Source organism: Elephas maximus, chromosome 16 (assembly GCF_024166365.1).
Source record: "Elephas maximus indicus isolate mEleMax1 chromosome 16, mEleMax1 primary haplotype, whole genome shotgun sequence".
In the NCBI taxonomy this organism is placed as follows: domain Eukaryota; kingdom Metazoa; phylum Chordata; class Mammalia; order Proboscidea; family Elephantidae; genus Elephas; species Elephas maximus.
Genome location: NC_064834.1, coordinates 52,564,025 through 52,581,104, shown reverse-complemented (window position 1 = coordinate 52,581,104; position 17,080 = coordinate 52,564,025). Strand labels below are relative to the sequence as shown.

General features: G+C 40.6%; 1 protein-coding gene across 5 annotated transcripts in view; it reads right to left on the bottom strand.

Annotated features, from left to right (window-relative positions):
* SLF2 (SMC5-SMC6 complex localization factor 2) overlaps positions 1 to 5,722 on the bottom strand; it is a 46,041-nt gene extending 40,319 nt beyond the window's left edge. For all 5 annotated transcript variants that reach the window (XR_007513437.1, XM_049855129.1, XM_049855126.1 and 2 more), the window contains exons 1-3: positions 5,404 to 5,722; positions 2,780 to 2,823; positions 1,559 to 2,292 (exon numbers count right to left, since the gene is read on the bottom strand). Coding sequence is in view for 4 of the 5 variants with exons in the window: in XM_049855129.1 (XP_049711086.1) it covers positions 1,559 to 2,292; positions 2,780 to 2,823; positions 5,404 to 5,543 (918 nt within the window). In the remaining variant the exon portion in view is untranslated. The remainder of the gene's footprint in view (positions 1 to 1,558; positions 2,293 to 2,779; positions 2,824 to 5,403) is intronic.
* Between the last annotated feature and the right edge of the window lie 11,358 nt (positions 5,723 to 17,080).

Below are 17,080 nucleotides of genomic sequence, written 5' to 3'. Positions count from 1 at the left end.
TCCTTGCAAATCAGCCCAAGGATTCACAAATATATTTTCCAGCAATATACAATGCAACAATTTCCATTTACTCCTAGAACTGCACAGCTGGGTTTATTTTTGGCCTATCTGGCTTTAAAATTTCATAGTACCTTATTAACTTAGCATTTTCTTGATTATCTAGTTTTTATTTGCCCTGTATGCAGAGAAGCTCTTTGAAACAGATGTACTTCACAACTTGATTTCCTTGGGGAGAGGGACAGTTTTTTATGCTAACCTGATATAAATTTGGTCTATTCTGAAAGGAGAAACCTGATAAAGTTAACATCTGGAGCATTTTCTAAGTTTTCTAAGACCCATACTCTCTAAGATTTATATACAAGGCAGTCCCCAGGTTAGGAACCAGATCCATTCCAGTCTGCCTTTAAGTCAAATTTGTAGGTAAGTTGTAACAAGTGCATATGGTTCTTCATTTAACCTTACTTTAGTTCAAGGAGCCCTGGTGGTGCAGTGGTTAAGGGTTAAGAGCTACAGTTGTTAATCAAAACCATCAGCAATTTGAATCCACCAGCCAGCCGCTCCTTGGACACCCTATGGGGCAGTCCTACTCTGTCCTATAGGTTAGCTATGAGTAGGAATAGACTCAATATCAACAAGTTTCGTTTTTGGTGTGGTTTAGTCCAAGAAAGAGCCTTGGTGGCACAGTGGTTAAAGAGCTCGGCTGCCAACCAAAAGGTCGACAGTTCAAATCCACCAGCCACTCCATGGGAGAAAGAAGTGGCACTCTGCTTCCATAAAAATTACAGCCTTGGAAACCCTAAGAGGCAGTTCTGCCCTTTAGGGTTGCTGAGTTGGAATAGACTCAACGGCAGTGGGTTTAGTACAGAAGGCACAAAGCCTTTTCAATAATTTAAAAGCTGTGTGTGAAGGTGATTGTGATGAATTTGTTGCAAGCAGGGGCTGGGTGAATTGTTTCCAAGTGAGGGCAAAGTTACACAGCATTAAAGGACAAGGTTAAGTTGTCTCTAAGTAATCTGGGGACATACTGTACTCTAAAACCAGTGGGTCTCTAACTTCAAAGTGCATCAGAATCATCTGGAGGGCTTGTTAATCAGATTGCTGGGCTACCCACCCCCCCAACGTTTTTAGTTTAGTAAAGCTGGGGTGGGGCCTGAGAATCTGCATTTCTAACATGTGTCCAGCTGATGCTACTGGTCTAGAAGCCTTATTTTGAGAACCACTGCTCTAAGCCATTTCTTCCTGTTTTAGAGTTTCCATTCCTCAAGTGTCTCCCTTCAGCAGAACATAATCTGAAAATGCCTATACTTACTTTTCAAAAAAGAACACTTAATTTCCAGATTAAGGTCTTTGTTCTTCGTCTGAAAAAATTAAGCGAACGGCTTTACTGAACTGAATGAAGGAGCTGGAGGATATCTAATGAAACCAACTTCTACACAAACTGTGCATCAACATTTCCTCAAAGATATCAACATGATGTAACAATTACTAATATTTTTAGATAGTATTCTAAACATGATACAGCAGTAGTCAAAGTTAATTCAGTAACTATCGCACATACCAGGTTTGAAAGATTACTTTTTCCATGTATGACATTGTTCTGCTCGGTTTGTTCCTGCCTCGGTTTAAATTTTCTTCCTATACTAGTGGATTTTAAGGAAAGATTGCTTGCTTCCGAGAAGGAATTTTCTGAGTTGATTCTCTGCTTAATTTGCTCCTTTCTCATCTTCCTTAGTGCTCTTTCTCTGCAATAAGATGCTAGTGATGACTGAAACTTATCTCCAAGTGGGCTTTCTCCTGAGTGATGCCTGGACACACTGCTCCTGCTAAGGCTTCTGGAGTTGTTCTTGAAGATATTAGCTTCTGCCACTGTGGCTTGACCTTTGGAGTCTGCATTCCTTTTGTCTTGATCTCTGTCACTCTCCTTCCTGCTATTTTCATGCATGAACACGGACTTTCTTCTCTCTGGAGATCGGTGTTTTTTCTTTCGTGCCTTCATCTCTTTTGACAAGCGATATGAAGAAGGCATATACATTTCTGTAACCCCCTTTGAAAATTTGGTGACTAGTGACACACAAGGGCAACGTGATTCATGAACACTGTGATCTTTATGGTGCTCTTTAACACCTTTCATGAAAACCTCTAAAATAGGGCTCTTTTCTGATGGCATCCTTTTGGGTTTAGATTTTTCCGGTGAGGATAATTTCCTTTTAAACTGTTCTGTCCCAGTGTGGGACAATCCACTTCCTCCATATTTGATGTTTGATTTTTGTGGAGAATCCAACATATGTCTGTCTAAATAACCAATTAAAACACATATAAATTATGTTATTAGAAATACCAAAATGTTAAATTATACAAAAGCTACCACAAAAATGTTCAGACAGATTATATTTGGATGATGATATAAATTTTACTGGGGGACATGAAGAGATATTAAGACATGGTTTATTTTTTAATAGCCTTACTTTCATAAAACTCTCTTTTGGGACATCATGCAACCTTCCTATGGCTCTATTTATGAATACATTACTGTACTAGAGAATCAAAATAGTATGCATTATGAACATTATTGACCAGTATAGTATTTTAAATGTAAGAAAGTGTAACCGCAAAAAGACTTTCTTCATATTTAGAACTTAAGCTTATCTGTGTTATATTTCCAGTTTCGAACACTACGCTTAATCAAATTAATCTAAGAGTTTAGAATTGGTTTAAAAATTTAATCCATCCCCCTCTTCCCAAAAAGACCCAGCAAGAAATACATTAACAGCATACATACCTTGTTTTGAAGCTGGTTTGAAGAAATCTGTAATTGACTGATTTCTGAAAATAAAAGCATAACTAACATTGTATCACATAGGCAAATATTAAAACCTCAGTAATTCAGATTAAATGGCAAATGCGAGTCAGATTTATAGAATACAGGCTGGATTTCATTATCTGGTTCAAATAATCAAGTTCTGAAAATAATGCTTTGCTAAGCTGATTATAAAAAACTGAAAATATGATTCACCACTTCCTTCAGGAGTTCATTTATACAAACACAAAAATCCAAAGAGCAAACTCACTGCCCTCAAGTTCATTCCAACTCACAGCAACCCTATATGCCAGAGTAGAACTACTCCATAGGGTTTCCAAGGTTGTAAATCTTTATGGAAGCAGACTACTCTAACTTTCTCACTCAAAGGGGCTGGTGGCTTGAACCACCAACCTTCTGGTTAGCAGCACAAATGAGGCTTATATAATCTATAATGCTAAAATGATAAGACTGGACCGTGGATTCAGGGAATTGGTAGAGTAGTGCTTCTTAAGACTGAAAAGTTCACTGCTATGTGGTAGAATGAAGATCTTAAGGACAGGGATCTGATCCTATTCCTTAATATCGCCAAAGCTTGGTATAGTACAGTGCTCAATAAATGTTTGCTGAATGAATAATGGAGATTATCAAAACTGAGTGACATCTGAACAGACTCTCTGAACAGGAGTGAGAGATGAACACAAAGTGAGATAGGAACATATTACCAAATTTGTATTTTGATTTGTTCATGTATTTAGAGTTATTTGTCAGTTGCATATATGGGATGTTATTACATGGAGAGTGAAAAAAAATTACTTTCCGGCAAATTTTTCTAAAATCTATTCGTTCTTACTGAAAGAGGATAAGCTGCTGACTATAGATTTCCCTAAACATTTATTTACTGTGAGGTTGGAATGCGCAGAGAAAACTTAAACAATCCAAATCCCTTGAAGGTTAAGCTTTTTTTTTTTTTTTTTGAAGGTTAAGCTTTTTCTACATCTTGTACGTTTTACTGGTTACATTAGAAGAATAATGCCCATCTTTACTTAGAATCCACAATGTTTTAGAAGTTGGAAGAAAAGCTAAGTGGTAAGAAATGAATCCACAATGTTTTAGAAGTTGGAAGAAAAGCTAAGTGGTAAGAAATGAATGAGTGACAGGCTAAGGAAGTATCTGTGCATTTGTTCACATAAAATAAATTGTATCTGGCAAATTAACTCCAAGAGTAAAGGAAGAGGTGCTACGGGTCCTTTTACGGGTCCTTTAGAAGGAAGGATGAGGCCTTCCTGGTTGAGGAAACAGAGGTGGGAAAGAAGAGAGAAGCAGCTAATTCGAAACAAGATAACAGTATGTTTTTACAATAAGTACTAAGTACAATACTATGTTTCTTCCCTGAAACATTAGGTATTAGACTCCTTTTCAATACATACATCAGAAAAACAAAAATGATTTTGAGTAAAACAAGAAATTTGTTAAAATAGCCATCAATGTAGTTTTCAGGAAAGAAGAGTTATGCAAGTTCATGTGCACAGAAATGTCCACTACGTTTTTATAACTGTTTTTTTTTTTTAAACTAATTATTTACAACAGCTTCACAAACCCTTATCTGAAACTTCTGGGGCCAAATTTGTATTAGAATTCTGAAAGTACCACATTTTAGAAAGGGGTTATTATCTTGGATGTATCCAAGTACATCCAAGTGGGGTGTGGGGCTGCACATTCAGACTCCCCAGTAAAACTTAGAATATTCACACTTCATGTGATAAAGACCATAAATAGCCTTACATCAACTATAGTCAGGTTAAGCTGCCAAATGAGGTTTGGTGCCAAACTTACTGAAAAGTTGATTTTCATAGCTTTCTGAATTAAAATAAGGCATTGTGGACCTGTACAACAATATTAGAACATAAATTTACTGTTAAATTTGTCACAAGCTTTTAAACTTAAAAAGACAGAAAAAAGTGCATATAGAATTTAAACACGTTTTATCGACACAGGATGTCATTTGATAAAATTCTCCATCTTATTACACATCTCTCACAAAGTTGGTTCACGAAATCTTTACAAAGAAATTGGCCTCTAGAGAGGCTGAAAGTTACTGGAAGAGAAACCATATCACGTTCCTAAACCTATATGTTAAGTATAAATTATCGTGTACACTGGGCTATATAGATGTAATTCGTGGAAGGCTTTCCTCATTACACCTGACCTAACTTCACCCACAATATAGAAAAGTTTTATACTGTTAAACCACTAGGACCAGTAAAACCGACAATGTAGAGAAAAAGACCTAAATATGCATCAGGCAGTTAGGGCCCCGAGTCAAGCTATCGCAAAGCACAAAAACCACGGTCTACCTAAGGCGAGTTCTCCGTAGCCACCCAGGCTCCCTGGGGTCCTAGACCCAAACAGCTCCGCAAGTACAAAAAAAGAAACTCGTAGTCCCAGAAGCCCCTGCGCGGACGCGGGGCGGGGGTTTGCCAGGCCCAGAACGCAAGGCCTGAGCTCGCGGAGGATGGCGGGAACTGGAAAAGCGGCCGTCCTCAATCCTCCCTTATACCCTTGCCCCCGCGACCCGGCCCCTTCTCAGCCCCTCTGCACGGTACCTGTCCCCAGGACTCTCTGTTGTCTTTTCCGCTGCAGCAGGGGCGGTACTGCCGGGTCTCAGGTGGCAGCGCGGGGGCGACGACCCCGGGGCTGGGGATGAGGGGAAACCTGGCCTAGTGGGCATGCAGCGCCTTGTCATGTCGGCGCCGCTGGCGACGGCGGCATGAGCTGGGGCAGGCGAAATTGGGTGCGTGGTTGCCGTCTTGCTGCTGGGACTCAGAGAGGCTGTCGGAGCAGAGGTGGGCGGCACCCCCTTCTCTCTTCATGGCGGTTCTCTCTCTTCGGAAGTGACTCCGGTGTGAGCGGGAAGGAACCTGAGGACCAGGAGGGGGCGTGTCCTACTTCAGGAGCCGCGTCCTGATTGGCTGACGCAGCGGCCATTCCGGTAGTGGAGCAATAGAAAGCTCAGCTTCTCAGGGGAAGGTGGAGTTTCGGAAAGGAGGCGGGGAGGAGGAAAACTGCCCCTCCCGTCCCGTCACGTGCGCGGGGGGCGCGCGCAGCCGAGTCCAGGCAGCGTCGGCCTTGGCGGGCGCGCGGGGGCGGGAAGACACAGGTCCATGGGCGCTGCGGCAGCCGGAGAAGCTCGCCTAGGGGAGGTCGAAGGGCTAGGATTGCAGAAGCAAACCGACCCGGCCAACTGCTGTCGGTGAGGATGGTCAACGGTTGGGCTCCCTGTGCCGCACAAGTGTCCCTCAGAAACCCCCAGCTGTTCATTACATCGCTTCTTAAACATCTTAGGCCAAAGTGCCCTAATGCTGTCACCATTTTCTCAGTAGTCCGTACAGCCGAATCTGAAGACTTGCCCATTATGTGGGCGTTCTTGTTGTTTGTGGTAGATTTTGCTCTTTCGTTTAAAGAAAGGAAAAAAAAAATTATTGAAATAAAGACCGTTTTTATCCCATAAAAGCATTTTTGTTTCTCAGCTGCTGAAATGAGTTATCCATAAAATCTCTGCAACCAGGTTCCATGGAGGTCCATAAAAGGAACATAGGGTCAGCTTTCAATTACTCATGGTAAGTGTGAACAGCATAGATTATTGAAAGCCTCCTGCAATCTCCAGTCCACCTTCCTAAAGGGCTTGTGCTTTGGAGGCTGTTAGCCAAAGAGTTTTCCTTATTAGATGAGAGACTGGTCAGATTATCTCTGTGCCTCAGTTTCCACATCTCTAAAGTGGATATAATACCCACTTTCCTGCATGATTGTAAACCATAATAGATAAGCAATGTGAACTGCACAGTTTAGTCTCGTGTAACAGGCACTCAGTACATTATCTTTCTTTTGGTCTCAAGACAGACTCTTAGGCTGAGTTTAGCTTCTTGTACATACTCCCAGAGACAGGTCAAATACTACTACCCCAAAACTATAAAAACCAAAATAGCAATCTCAAGGATGCCCAACCTCTAACTGACAAGCTTGTTCAACCAATTAGGATGGAACAAAATCTTAAATGACTCGAAAGAATTTGAACAGGCCTTTAAATTTTATCATACGAAGATTTAATTGCTTTGGTTGCTAAGCATGCCTGGCTGACCTGAACTCCACCTTCTTTCCCCTCCTTAGTATCCCTTAGACTCACTGCGGTCGAGTCAATTCCAACTCATAGCGACCCTATAGGACAGGATAGAACTGTTCCATAGGGTTTCCAAACCTGTAAATCTTCACTGGAGAAGACTGCCACATCTTTCTCCCATGTAGCAACTGATGGATTTGAACCATGGACCTTTTGGTTAGCAGTCCAGCACTTAACTGCGTCACCAGTGCTCCTCTCATTATCCCTCAGGAGGAAGAGTTAATGAGTAGTAAAGTGGCCAGCGGAGCCAAGATGGTGCAGTGGTTAAGAGTTCAGCTGCTAACCAAAAAGGTTGGCAGTTCGAATCTACTAGCAGCTCCTTGGAAACCCTATGGGGCAGTTCTACTCAGTCCTGCAGGGTTGCTGTGAGTCGGAATTGACTGCAATGGGTATGGGGAAAGTGGCCAACAGGCTGGCAAAGTGGAAGGTGGATGGTAAACAGTGAACATACAGGTCTCTCATCCATCCAATAAGTTTATTGAGGGCCTCTGTGCACAGCTATATATTCTAGTAGTGGTACAAGAAAGGAAATACCAAAAAAAAAGGCGCTTTTCTGCTATCAACTGAGAATTTACTATACCTAGCATTGTTCCTTACATAAAAAAGAACATAATAGGTGCTCAAAATGTGTCAAATGAATAATTTATGCATTGATTTAAGGGCTTTTCACATGTATTATTTCCTATCTTGATTTTGTGTTTTCTGTTTGATGTTTCTACACTAGGAAGTTCCTGCTTCTGTAACAGAGCACTTCTGTAAAACATTTAATCTGATTCGTTTCATTGCCTGCTCAGTCCCTACAAAGAATAGTGCATAAAAACACGTTCTGCATGATCAATTGGTTGCTTTTCTTGAATTACAGTATTTGAATCATCCGACCTCCAAGGTATCACTTTAGAGCCTATACTCACAATACCAAACAATAGTTTTCACATTTTCTTAATCTAAGCAACAGATTAAGGAGTTAAGTGAGGCAAGAAATCCCTTGATCAATAAATGGAGATGGAGTCATAATGAAAACACAATTTTAAAAATCTCTTCTTAACAGGGAAGTAGTTATCTAAATCCTCAATAAGTATCAAGGCTTTTCTTTGTCTGAGATAATACAGACTTGGGTTTCAGGGTGAGATATGCTCAACATACTAACCAGAACTGCTGGCAGCCTCTATGCACCCCCCACCAATATAGTGTCGGAGAGTCTATTTTGTGTATATACCCCTCTTCATACTTTAAATGTGTACATATATACCACAAACATAAACACACGCGTGTACACACACACATCTGGTTTATGTAAGGGTTTTTTTTTTTAAACACATATTTGTAGTGGGCCAGAAATAGATGGCCAGGAAACTGTATACTAGGTGAAAGATGTTAAAAGGGCCCAGGTATGGACATGAGCAAAGAAGAGGGTAAAGTAAAACAGGTGGAATGAGGGGGAAGACAACAAATAAACAAGACTAAATTAGAGGCTTAAAATGAGACCTCAGCCAGGATCAGAAAGATAGTTCAGAGCAACTAAGGCTAGATAACTATAAAAGGCTAGTTTTGGGAAGATTTCTAGGCATGGGAATACGGAAGCAAAGACCACAAGGATGGAGTGGCTTCTAGGGATGAAACTTCTACTGGGTACAGTGTGGCTCAGTTTAGCACCCTGAATTGTTAAAGAGAAAAGGAGGAGAGCAAGCTTGGGCCTTGATGGGAAGGGATGGGGCAGCAGGAGAAACAACGTTACATGAACAACAGTTTGCTGGGAAAATCCCGCCCAAGGTGGGAGTACTGAGAGGAGTGTAACGGATGTCAAAGATCCAGGCGGTTACGTAGAGAAAAAAACAACTTGGGCAGATTGGATGGAGCAGTACTTTAGAGCTCAGCAGGCTGGGACTAAGAGAACAAAAGGCTAGTTAAGTTAGGAAGAATGTTACAAGAATAGGGAACTCTAAAAGTAACTTCTGATTCTGCAGTAATGACATATTTTTGCTCTGAGATTGCTGCGTTATGGTATAAACTCCAAGGCCTTGTTGGAGAGTACTCTTGGGCAAGCCAAGGGACAAGGACCAATTTGTGGCAGAGTTGCGGGAAGTCAAGAGTCTGTGTGTGTGGAGGTGGAGGTAGAGGGTGACCTGGGAAGGGGAATAAGGAACAGACTCAGAGAAACAGGAAATAATTAACTCAAAAGCCTAGCAGAGAAAGACCATGTGAGGATTTAACAAAACAAAAAAAAAAGGGAAGGCGAGCTCACAGCCTCTCAAGATCCACACAAATCACTTTGCAAATGGATACTGAACTCAAAAGGGCCAAACAAGTGCTTGGAAAAGGCACTGGCTTGGTTTTAAGGGACTTCTGGGGAAAAGCCAAATATAATTAGTAAAAATGTGCAAGAGCAGATCTGATGTTAAGGAAAATAAGTTTCTCGTTATTTCGTTATGGAATGGTAGCAAGATAGTGTTTCCCATACTTCAGATACAGGGGTAACATCTTTGTGATTTTTGACATATCTGAATGTTTCTTATTATTTACTGAATATTTTTCTTTAAATTACTTTTTAACCTTAAATACATTTATTATTCTAGAAAAAAACTTTGTATTATTTCCGTAAGTAGAAAGTCAGTATCACGTCACTTTCCCAAAATGAGTGATAATTGTAAAACTCAATAACTAGTAAAATAAGCATTTATATATATTCCCAAATTTCTCCCGGAGTCATTCATTTACCAATGGTGGTAGGCCAAGATACTCCTTGTATGTCTGAAGTATGAGAAATGTTTTAGGAAATACTGGTTCTAGGGACTCAAGCCTGTAATCAGGTGTTTTTCATACTCAGGTAGCAATCCATTCAATAGAGGGTTTTTAAATTGATGTAATGGGTCACAGACCACATTAAAAAAAAAAAAAAGAATGGAATAGAGAACATTGGTGCACTGCAGTGTTGATTTGCAAAACTTATACTTCTTCATGTACTAATATATACATATATATTTATTTAAATACAGCAGCGATGTAAAAGGTATTTGCTACTGTGGGCCATGGTCAAAAGCATTTGAAGTTGTTGCTGACATCTGTATTCATGTTTCATGCTTCTGTGTATTCAGCGCCTGTGGAACTGAACAGCTGAAGCTGGGGAAAAGAGATAGGCTTCTTTAGGCCACTCTAGCTAGTGGGGGAGGTATAACTCCAGCTCTCCTGATGCCCTTTTATGGCCATACCCTCCAGGAATGGGGGAGGCTTGGGGGTGGAGTACTACTGGAGTACACCCAGACTGTCTCTCTGAAGAGGCTTGCCTTTATCCCTTACATGCTGTAATAGCATCCAGGTGGGGAAGAGGGGCAAAGGTGGCTCTGTCAGGTCCTGCTCTGCCTTCAGTAATCCAGGGATTTAGGGTGAGAAATGGGAGAGAAGGAGGGAGAGTAATGCAAAAGGAGCAGAAAGAGTTTATACCCTTTGTCCAACCTGCCTATTATGGATTAAATAGTGTCCCCCAAAATGTGCTGTAATTCTAATCCCTATACCAGTGGATACAGTGTGCTTTGGGGAAAGGATTTTCTTTGCTATGTTAATGAGGCCATGTCAGTGTAGGGTGTGTATTAAACCAATCACTTTGAGATATCAAGCAAGCAATCAAGAAAAGAAGCATAGATGGGGGAAGATAGATGCCATGCCACAGGAAGATTACCAAGGAACAGAAACTGAAAAGAGACAAGGACCTTCCCCCAGAGTTGACAGAGAGAGAAAGCCTTCCCTTAAAGCCGGTGTCGTGAATTTTGACTTCTAGCCTGTTAAACTGTGAGAAAATAAATTTCATTAAGGCCACCCACTTGTGGCATTTCTATTTTAGTAGTTGCACTAATAAACTAAGACATAGTTTCAGATAAACCCCACTGCCCTGGAACTGAAGAGAGTTTGCTGAGGAAAATATATTTGCTCTCCCACCTTCACAAGGCTCTTCTCAGAATTCAACACACCTGTCATGACCCATAAGGACTTTATCTGGCTCTGACCTGCCTCTTAGAGTAATTCCCTGCCACTGCTACCCTGAAGCTTTCAGGTTCAACACTTTTAATGTTTTATTATAAAAATAAAAAAGACTAGAAAAGAAGTAACTGAATAAAATGCTAACAGCTTTGAGTTCTGAGCGGTGAATGTAAGTGTTTGTAATATTATTCTTTGTACCTATATATCCATGCCCATGTTTGATATCCTCATCCTTTTTTTATGTTTGCTAAGCTGAAAGTTGACAATGGTTTCTCATTGTTTCATTTTGTATACCCTTAACTATCGTTGTTGTTGAGTGCCATCCAGTCAGTTCTGACTCATAGCGACCCCATGCATAGCAGAACGGAACGCTGGCCCGGTCGCCATCCTCGTAGTTGTTGCTATGCTTAACACATTGTTGCAGCCACCGTGTCCATCCATCTCGTAAAGGGTCTTCCTCTTTTTTGCTGACCCTCTACCAAGCATGACGTCCTTCTCCAGGGACTGCTCTCTCCTGATAACATGTCCAAAGTATATAAGATGTAGTCTCGCCATCCTTGCTTCTAAGAAACATTCTGGTTGTACTTCTTCCAAGACAGATTTGTTCGTTCTTTTGGTAGTCCATGGCGTATTCAATATTCTTCTCCAATACCGCAATTAAAGGCATCATTTCTTCTTCGGTCTTCCTTATTCACTGTCCAGCTTTCGCATGCATATGAGGCGATTGAAAATACCATGGCTTGAGTGAGACGCACCTCATCCTCAAGGTGAGGTCTTTGCTTTTCAACACTTAGAAGAGATCTTTTGCAGCTGATTTGCCCAATGCAATGCATCTTTTGATTTCTTAGCTGCTGCTTCCATGGGTGTTGATTGTGGATCCAAGTAAAATGAAATACTTGACAACCTCAATCTCCTCTTCATTTATCATGATGCTGCTTATTGGCCCAGTTGCGAGAAGTTTTCTTTATGTTGAGGTGTAATCCACACTAAAGGCTGTGGTCTTTGATCTTCATCAGTAAGTGCTTCAAGTTCTCTTCATTTTCAGCAAGCAAGGTTGTGTCATTTTCACAACGCAGGTTGTTAATGAGCCTTCTGCCAATCCTGATACCCTGTTCTTCTTCATATAGTCCACCTTCTTGGATTATTTGTTCAGCATACAGATTAAATAGGAATGGTGAAAGGATACAACCCTGATGCACACCATTCCTGACTTTAAACCACTCAGCATCCCCTTGTTCTATTTGAACGACTGCCTCTTGATCCATGTATAGATTCCTCATGAGCACAATTAAGTGTTCTGAAATTCTCATTCTCTGCAATGTTATCCATAATTTGGTGTGATCCATGCAGTCAAATGACTTTGCATAGTCAATAAAACACAGGTAAACATCTTTCTGGTATTCTCTGCTTTCAGCCAGGATCCATCGACTGCAGCAATGATATCCCTGGTTCCATGTCCTCTTCTAAATCTAGCTTGAATTTCTGGCAGTTCTGTGTCAATTTACTGCTGCAGCCACTTTTGAATGATCCTCAGCAAAATTTTGCTTGCATGTGATATTAATGATATTGTTCAATAATTTACCCATTTGGTTGGATCACCTTTCTTGGTAATAAGCGTAAATATGGATCTCTTCAAGTTGGTTGGCCAGGTAGCTACCTTCCAAATTTCTTGGCATAGACGATTGAGCACTTCCACTGCTGCATCCATTTGTTGAAACATCTCAATTGGTATTCTGTCAATTCCCGGAGCCTTGTTTTTTGCCAATGCCTTCAGTGCAGCTTGGACTTCTTCCTTCAGTACCGTTGGTTCCTAATCATATGTTACTTCCTGAAATGGTTGAATGTCAGCCAATTCTTTTTGTATAATGTCTCTGTGTATTCCTTCTATCTTCTTTTGATGCTTCCTGCATTGTTTAATATTTTCCCTGTAGAATCCTTCAGTATTGCAACTCAAGTCTTGAATTTTTTCTTCAGTTCTTTCAGCTTAAGAAATGCTGAGCGTGTCCTTCCCTTTTGGTTTTCTATTTCCAGGTATCTGCACATGTCATCATAATACTTTACTTTGTCTTCTTGAGCCGCCCTTTGAAATCTTCTGTTCAGCTCTCTTACTTCATCATTTTTTCCTTTTGCTTTAGCAAATGGACATTCAAGAGCAAGTTTCAGGATCTCTTCTGACATTCATTTAGGTCTTTTCTTTCTCTCCTGTCTTTTTAATGACTTCTTGCTCTCTTCTTGTGTAATGTCCTTGATGTCTTTCCGCAATTCATCTGATCTTCGGTCTTAGAGTTCAATGCATCAAATCTATTCTCGAGATGGTCTCTAAATTCAGGTAGGATATACTCAAGGTTGTACTCCAGCTCTTGTGGGCTTGTTCTACTTTTTTTCAGTTTCAATTTGAACTTGCATTATGAGTAATTGATGGTCTGATCCACAGTCTGCCCTGGCCTTATTCTGACTGATGATATTGAGCTTTTCCATTGTCTCCACAGATGTAGTTGATTTGTATAGTTGTCGTTTATGTTGGTGGAAAAAGGTGTTTGTAACAAAGAAGTCATTGGTCTTATAGAATTCAATCACGCGATCTCTGGCATCCTTTCTACCAAGACCATGTTTTCCAACTACTGATCCTTCTTTGTTTCCAACTTTTGCATTCCAATCACCAGTATTTATCAGTGCGTCCTTATGGCATGTTTGATCAGTTTCAGATTCTTCCAACTACTGATCCTTCTTTGTTTCCAACTTTTTCATTCCAATCACCAGTATTTATCAGTGCATCCTTATGGCATGTTTGATCAGTTTCAGATTCCAGAAGTTGGTAAAAATCTTCAATTTTTTCATCTTTGGCCTTAGCAGTTGGTGTGAAAATTTGAATAACAGTCGTATTAACTGGTCGTTCTTGTAGGCATATGGATGTTATCCTATAACTAACAGTGTTGTACTTCAAGATAGATCTTGAAATGTTCTTTTTGACGATGAATGCAATGCCATTCCTCTTCAAGTTGTCATTCCCAGCATAATAGACCATATGATTGTCTAATTCAAAATAACCAATACCAGTCCATTTTAGCTCAGTAATGCCTAGGATATCGATCTTTATGCTTTCCATTTCATTTTTGATGATTTTCAATTTTCCTAGATTCATACTTCATGCATACCAGGTTCTGATTATTAATAGATGTTTGCAGCTGTTTCTTCTCATTTTGAGGCATACCACATCAGCCAATGAAGTTCCCGAAAGCTTGATTCCATCCATGTCATTAAGGTTGACTCTATTTTGAGGAGGCAGCTCTTCCCCTGTCGTATTTTGAGTGCCTTCCAACCTGAGGGAAACCCCCATGGTGTAGTGGTTAAGAGCTACAGCTGCTGACCAAAAGGTCGGCAGTTCGAATCCACCAGGTGCTCCTTGGAAACCCTATGGGGCAGTTCTACTCTGTCCTATAGGGCCGCTATGAGTTGGAATCAACTCGATAGCAATGGGTGAGTCCAACCTGAGGGGCTCATCTTCCAGAACTATATCAGACAATGTTCCGCTGCTATTCATAAGGTTTTCACTGGGTAATTCTTTTCAGAAGTAGACTGTCAGGTCCTTCTTCCTAGTCTGTCTTAGTTTGGAAGCTCAGCTGAAACCTGTCTGCCATGGGTGACCCTGCTGATATTTGAATACTGGTGGCATAACTCCCAGCATCACAGCAACACACAAGCCCCCACAGTATGACAAACCAACAGGTGCATGGGGGCCTTAACTATTAGTAAGGTTGAATATCTCTTCATACATTTTTGGGGGGCAACCATTTGGATTTTTTTCTGGTTAATTGCCTTTTTCTATATTTCACCCATTTTCTACTAAGTTGTTTGTATTTTTTAATTTGTAGATATATATGTGTGTTTATATACATATAAAAAAACCTGTTGCTGTCCAGTTGATTCTGACTCATAGAGACCCTACAGGACAGAGTAGAAATGCCCAAAAGAGTTTCCAAGGAGTGCCTGGTAGATTCGAACTGCCGACCTTTTGGTTAGCAGCCATAGCACTTAACCACTATGTCACCAGGGTTTCCATATATATATATATATACACGTATATATTGGGTTATGTGTACATATATACGTATGTATATATATACACACACACATATATCTACCACTTATTCTGTCAATTTGTTGTGCTGTTGTGGCTTGCATGTTGCTATGATGCTGGAAGCTATGCCACTGGTATTTCAAATACCAGCAGGGTCACCCATGGTTGACAGGTTTCAGTGGAGAATCCAGACTAAGACAGACCAAGAAGAAGGGCTAGGTGATCTATTAGCCAAAATTAGCCAATGAAAACCCTATATCACAACAGGATATTATCTGATAAGGTGGCGCAGGACCAGGCAATGTTCTCTTCTGTTGTACATGGGGTCATTATAAATTGGAGCCAACTTGACAGCAACTATGAACAATAATACATATATCAAAACAAACCCATTGCTGTCAAGCCAATTCTGACTCATAATGACCCTATAGGACAGAATGGAACTGCCCCAAAAGGTTTCCAAGGAGTGGCTCATGGATTCAACTGCTGACCTTTTGGTCAGCAGCTGAGCTCTTACCCACTGTGCCACCAAAAAATCCTTTCCATTCCTCCTGCTGCACCTCAGTACAGGCCCTAGTAGTCCTTTGCGAGGACTCTTGCAACAGCTTCCAAACTGGTCTCCCTTCATTTTTGCCCTTCTTCAATCCGTCTTCCACACTGCAGCCTGAACTACTTTTCAAATAAGCAAAACATGCCGCTCCCAAATTCCAAAACCTTCAATGTCTCCCCATTACAGACTACTTAAAAAAAAAAAAAAAAAACCCGAAAACTTCATCAGCAACAAGAAAAGCACACAAAACCCACAAACAAACAAATTTTAAAACCTTAAATCTACAACTAAACTCTTTGGCACGCCTTACTAGGTACTTCACCATCTGACCCCTCTCTACCTATATGGGGTCATCCCACTGTTCCTCCCTGTGTATCCTACACGGAACATTGGTACTGGCCATTCTTTGAACACCATGGCCTTATTCATGCCTCTGGGCTGTTCTACAAGCCATTTGTAGTGTTATCTGTCCTCCGAGTAAAAATTTCTCTGACATCCCTAAAGAGACCTGGATGCTCCTTGTTCAACACAAGTATATACTCCGAAACTGCTATGCTGTTTATGACCTTGTATTGAAATGATTTGTTATATGTATGTCTTTAGACTGAAAGCTTCAACTGAAAAGGGCTCTGCTTGTTGATCTCAAGAAGCAGTACACCAGAGTACTTAGGAGTGTGGGCTCGGAAGCCAGGCTGCTTGGGTTTGGATCTTAGCTCTGTTACTGTTTGGAAAGTTACTTAACCTCTCCATCCCTCAGATTCCTCAGTTGTAGAATGGAGATAATAATAGTACCTATCTCACTTTTTTTTTTTTTATCTCACTGGCTTGTATTCGGAGATGGATTACCTAATAAGCAAGGTATGCACGGGCTTACTTGTGATTACTTACTAATCTGTTGTGCCCAAATACCTTTAATGTGATGAAAAACAGGTAAAATTGTGCACAACAGATTAGTAAGTAAACACAAGTAAGCCTAAGCGTACCTAGTTTACTGGTTAATCTGCCCCTGCTTGTATTAAATCAGTTAATACGTATAAAGTGCTTATAATTGTGCCTGGTGTATAGTATGTGCTCTATAAAGGTAAATCCTGATTATCCCTATTTATTCACCCAGACTTAATAACTATTGTCATTTATTCATAGCAGGTACTTGGTATACCTGCACAAACGCCTTGTCCACCTACCCTGGATGTGTTTCAAAAATTTTTTTAATTTAATTTTGTTGTCGAAAATGTACACAGTAAATTTAAATCATATACCAGTTCATCAGTTTCTACGTATCTAACTCAGTGACAATGTACCTTGAATGTCTTAATGGTATTTTCAGAATTAGGACTGAGAATGTTAAAATACCTTGTCTGCTGTCCCTGGGGTGTTCTATCCTCCATGGGGGATAGATCCTATAGCTGGGTCCGTTCCCTCAGTTGGTCTCCTGCCCAGTCCTGACTTCTTCTAGTTTCTTGACACAGGGCCCATCCTTCAAAGGAGATTCCTAAGGTGAGGGGA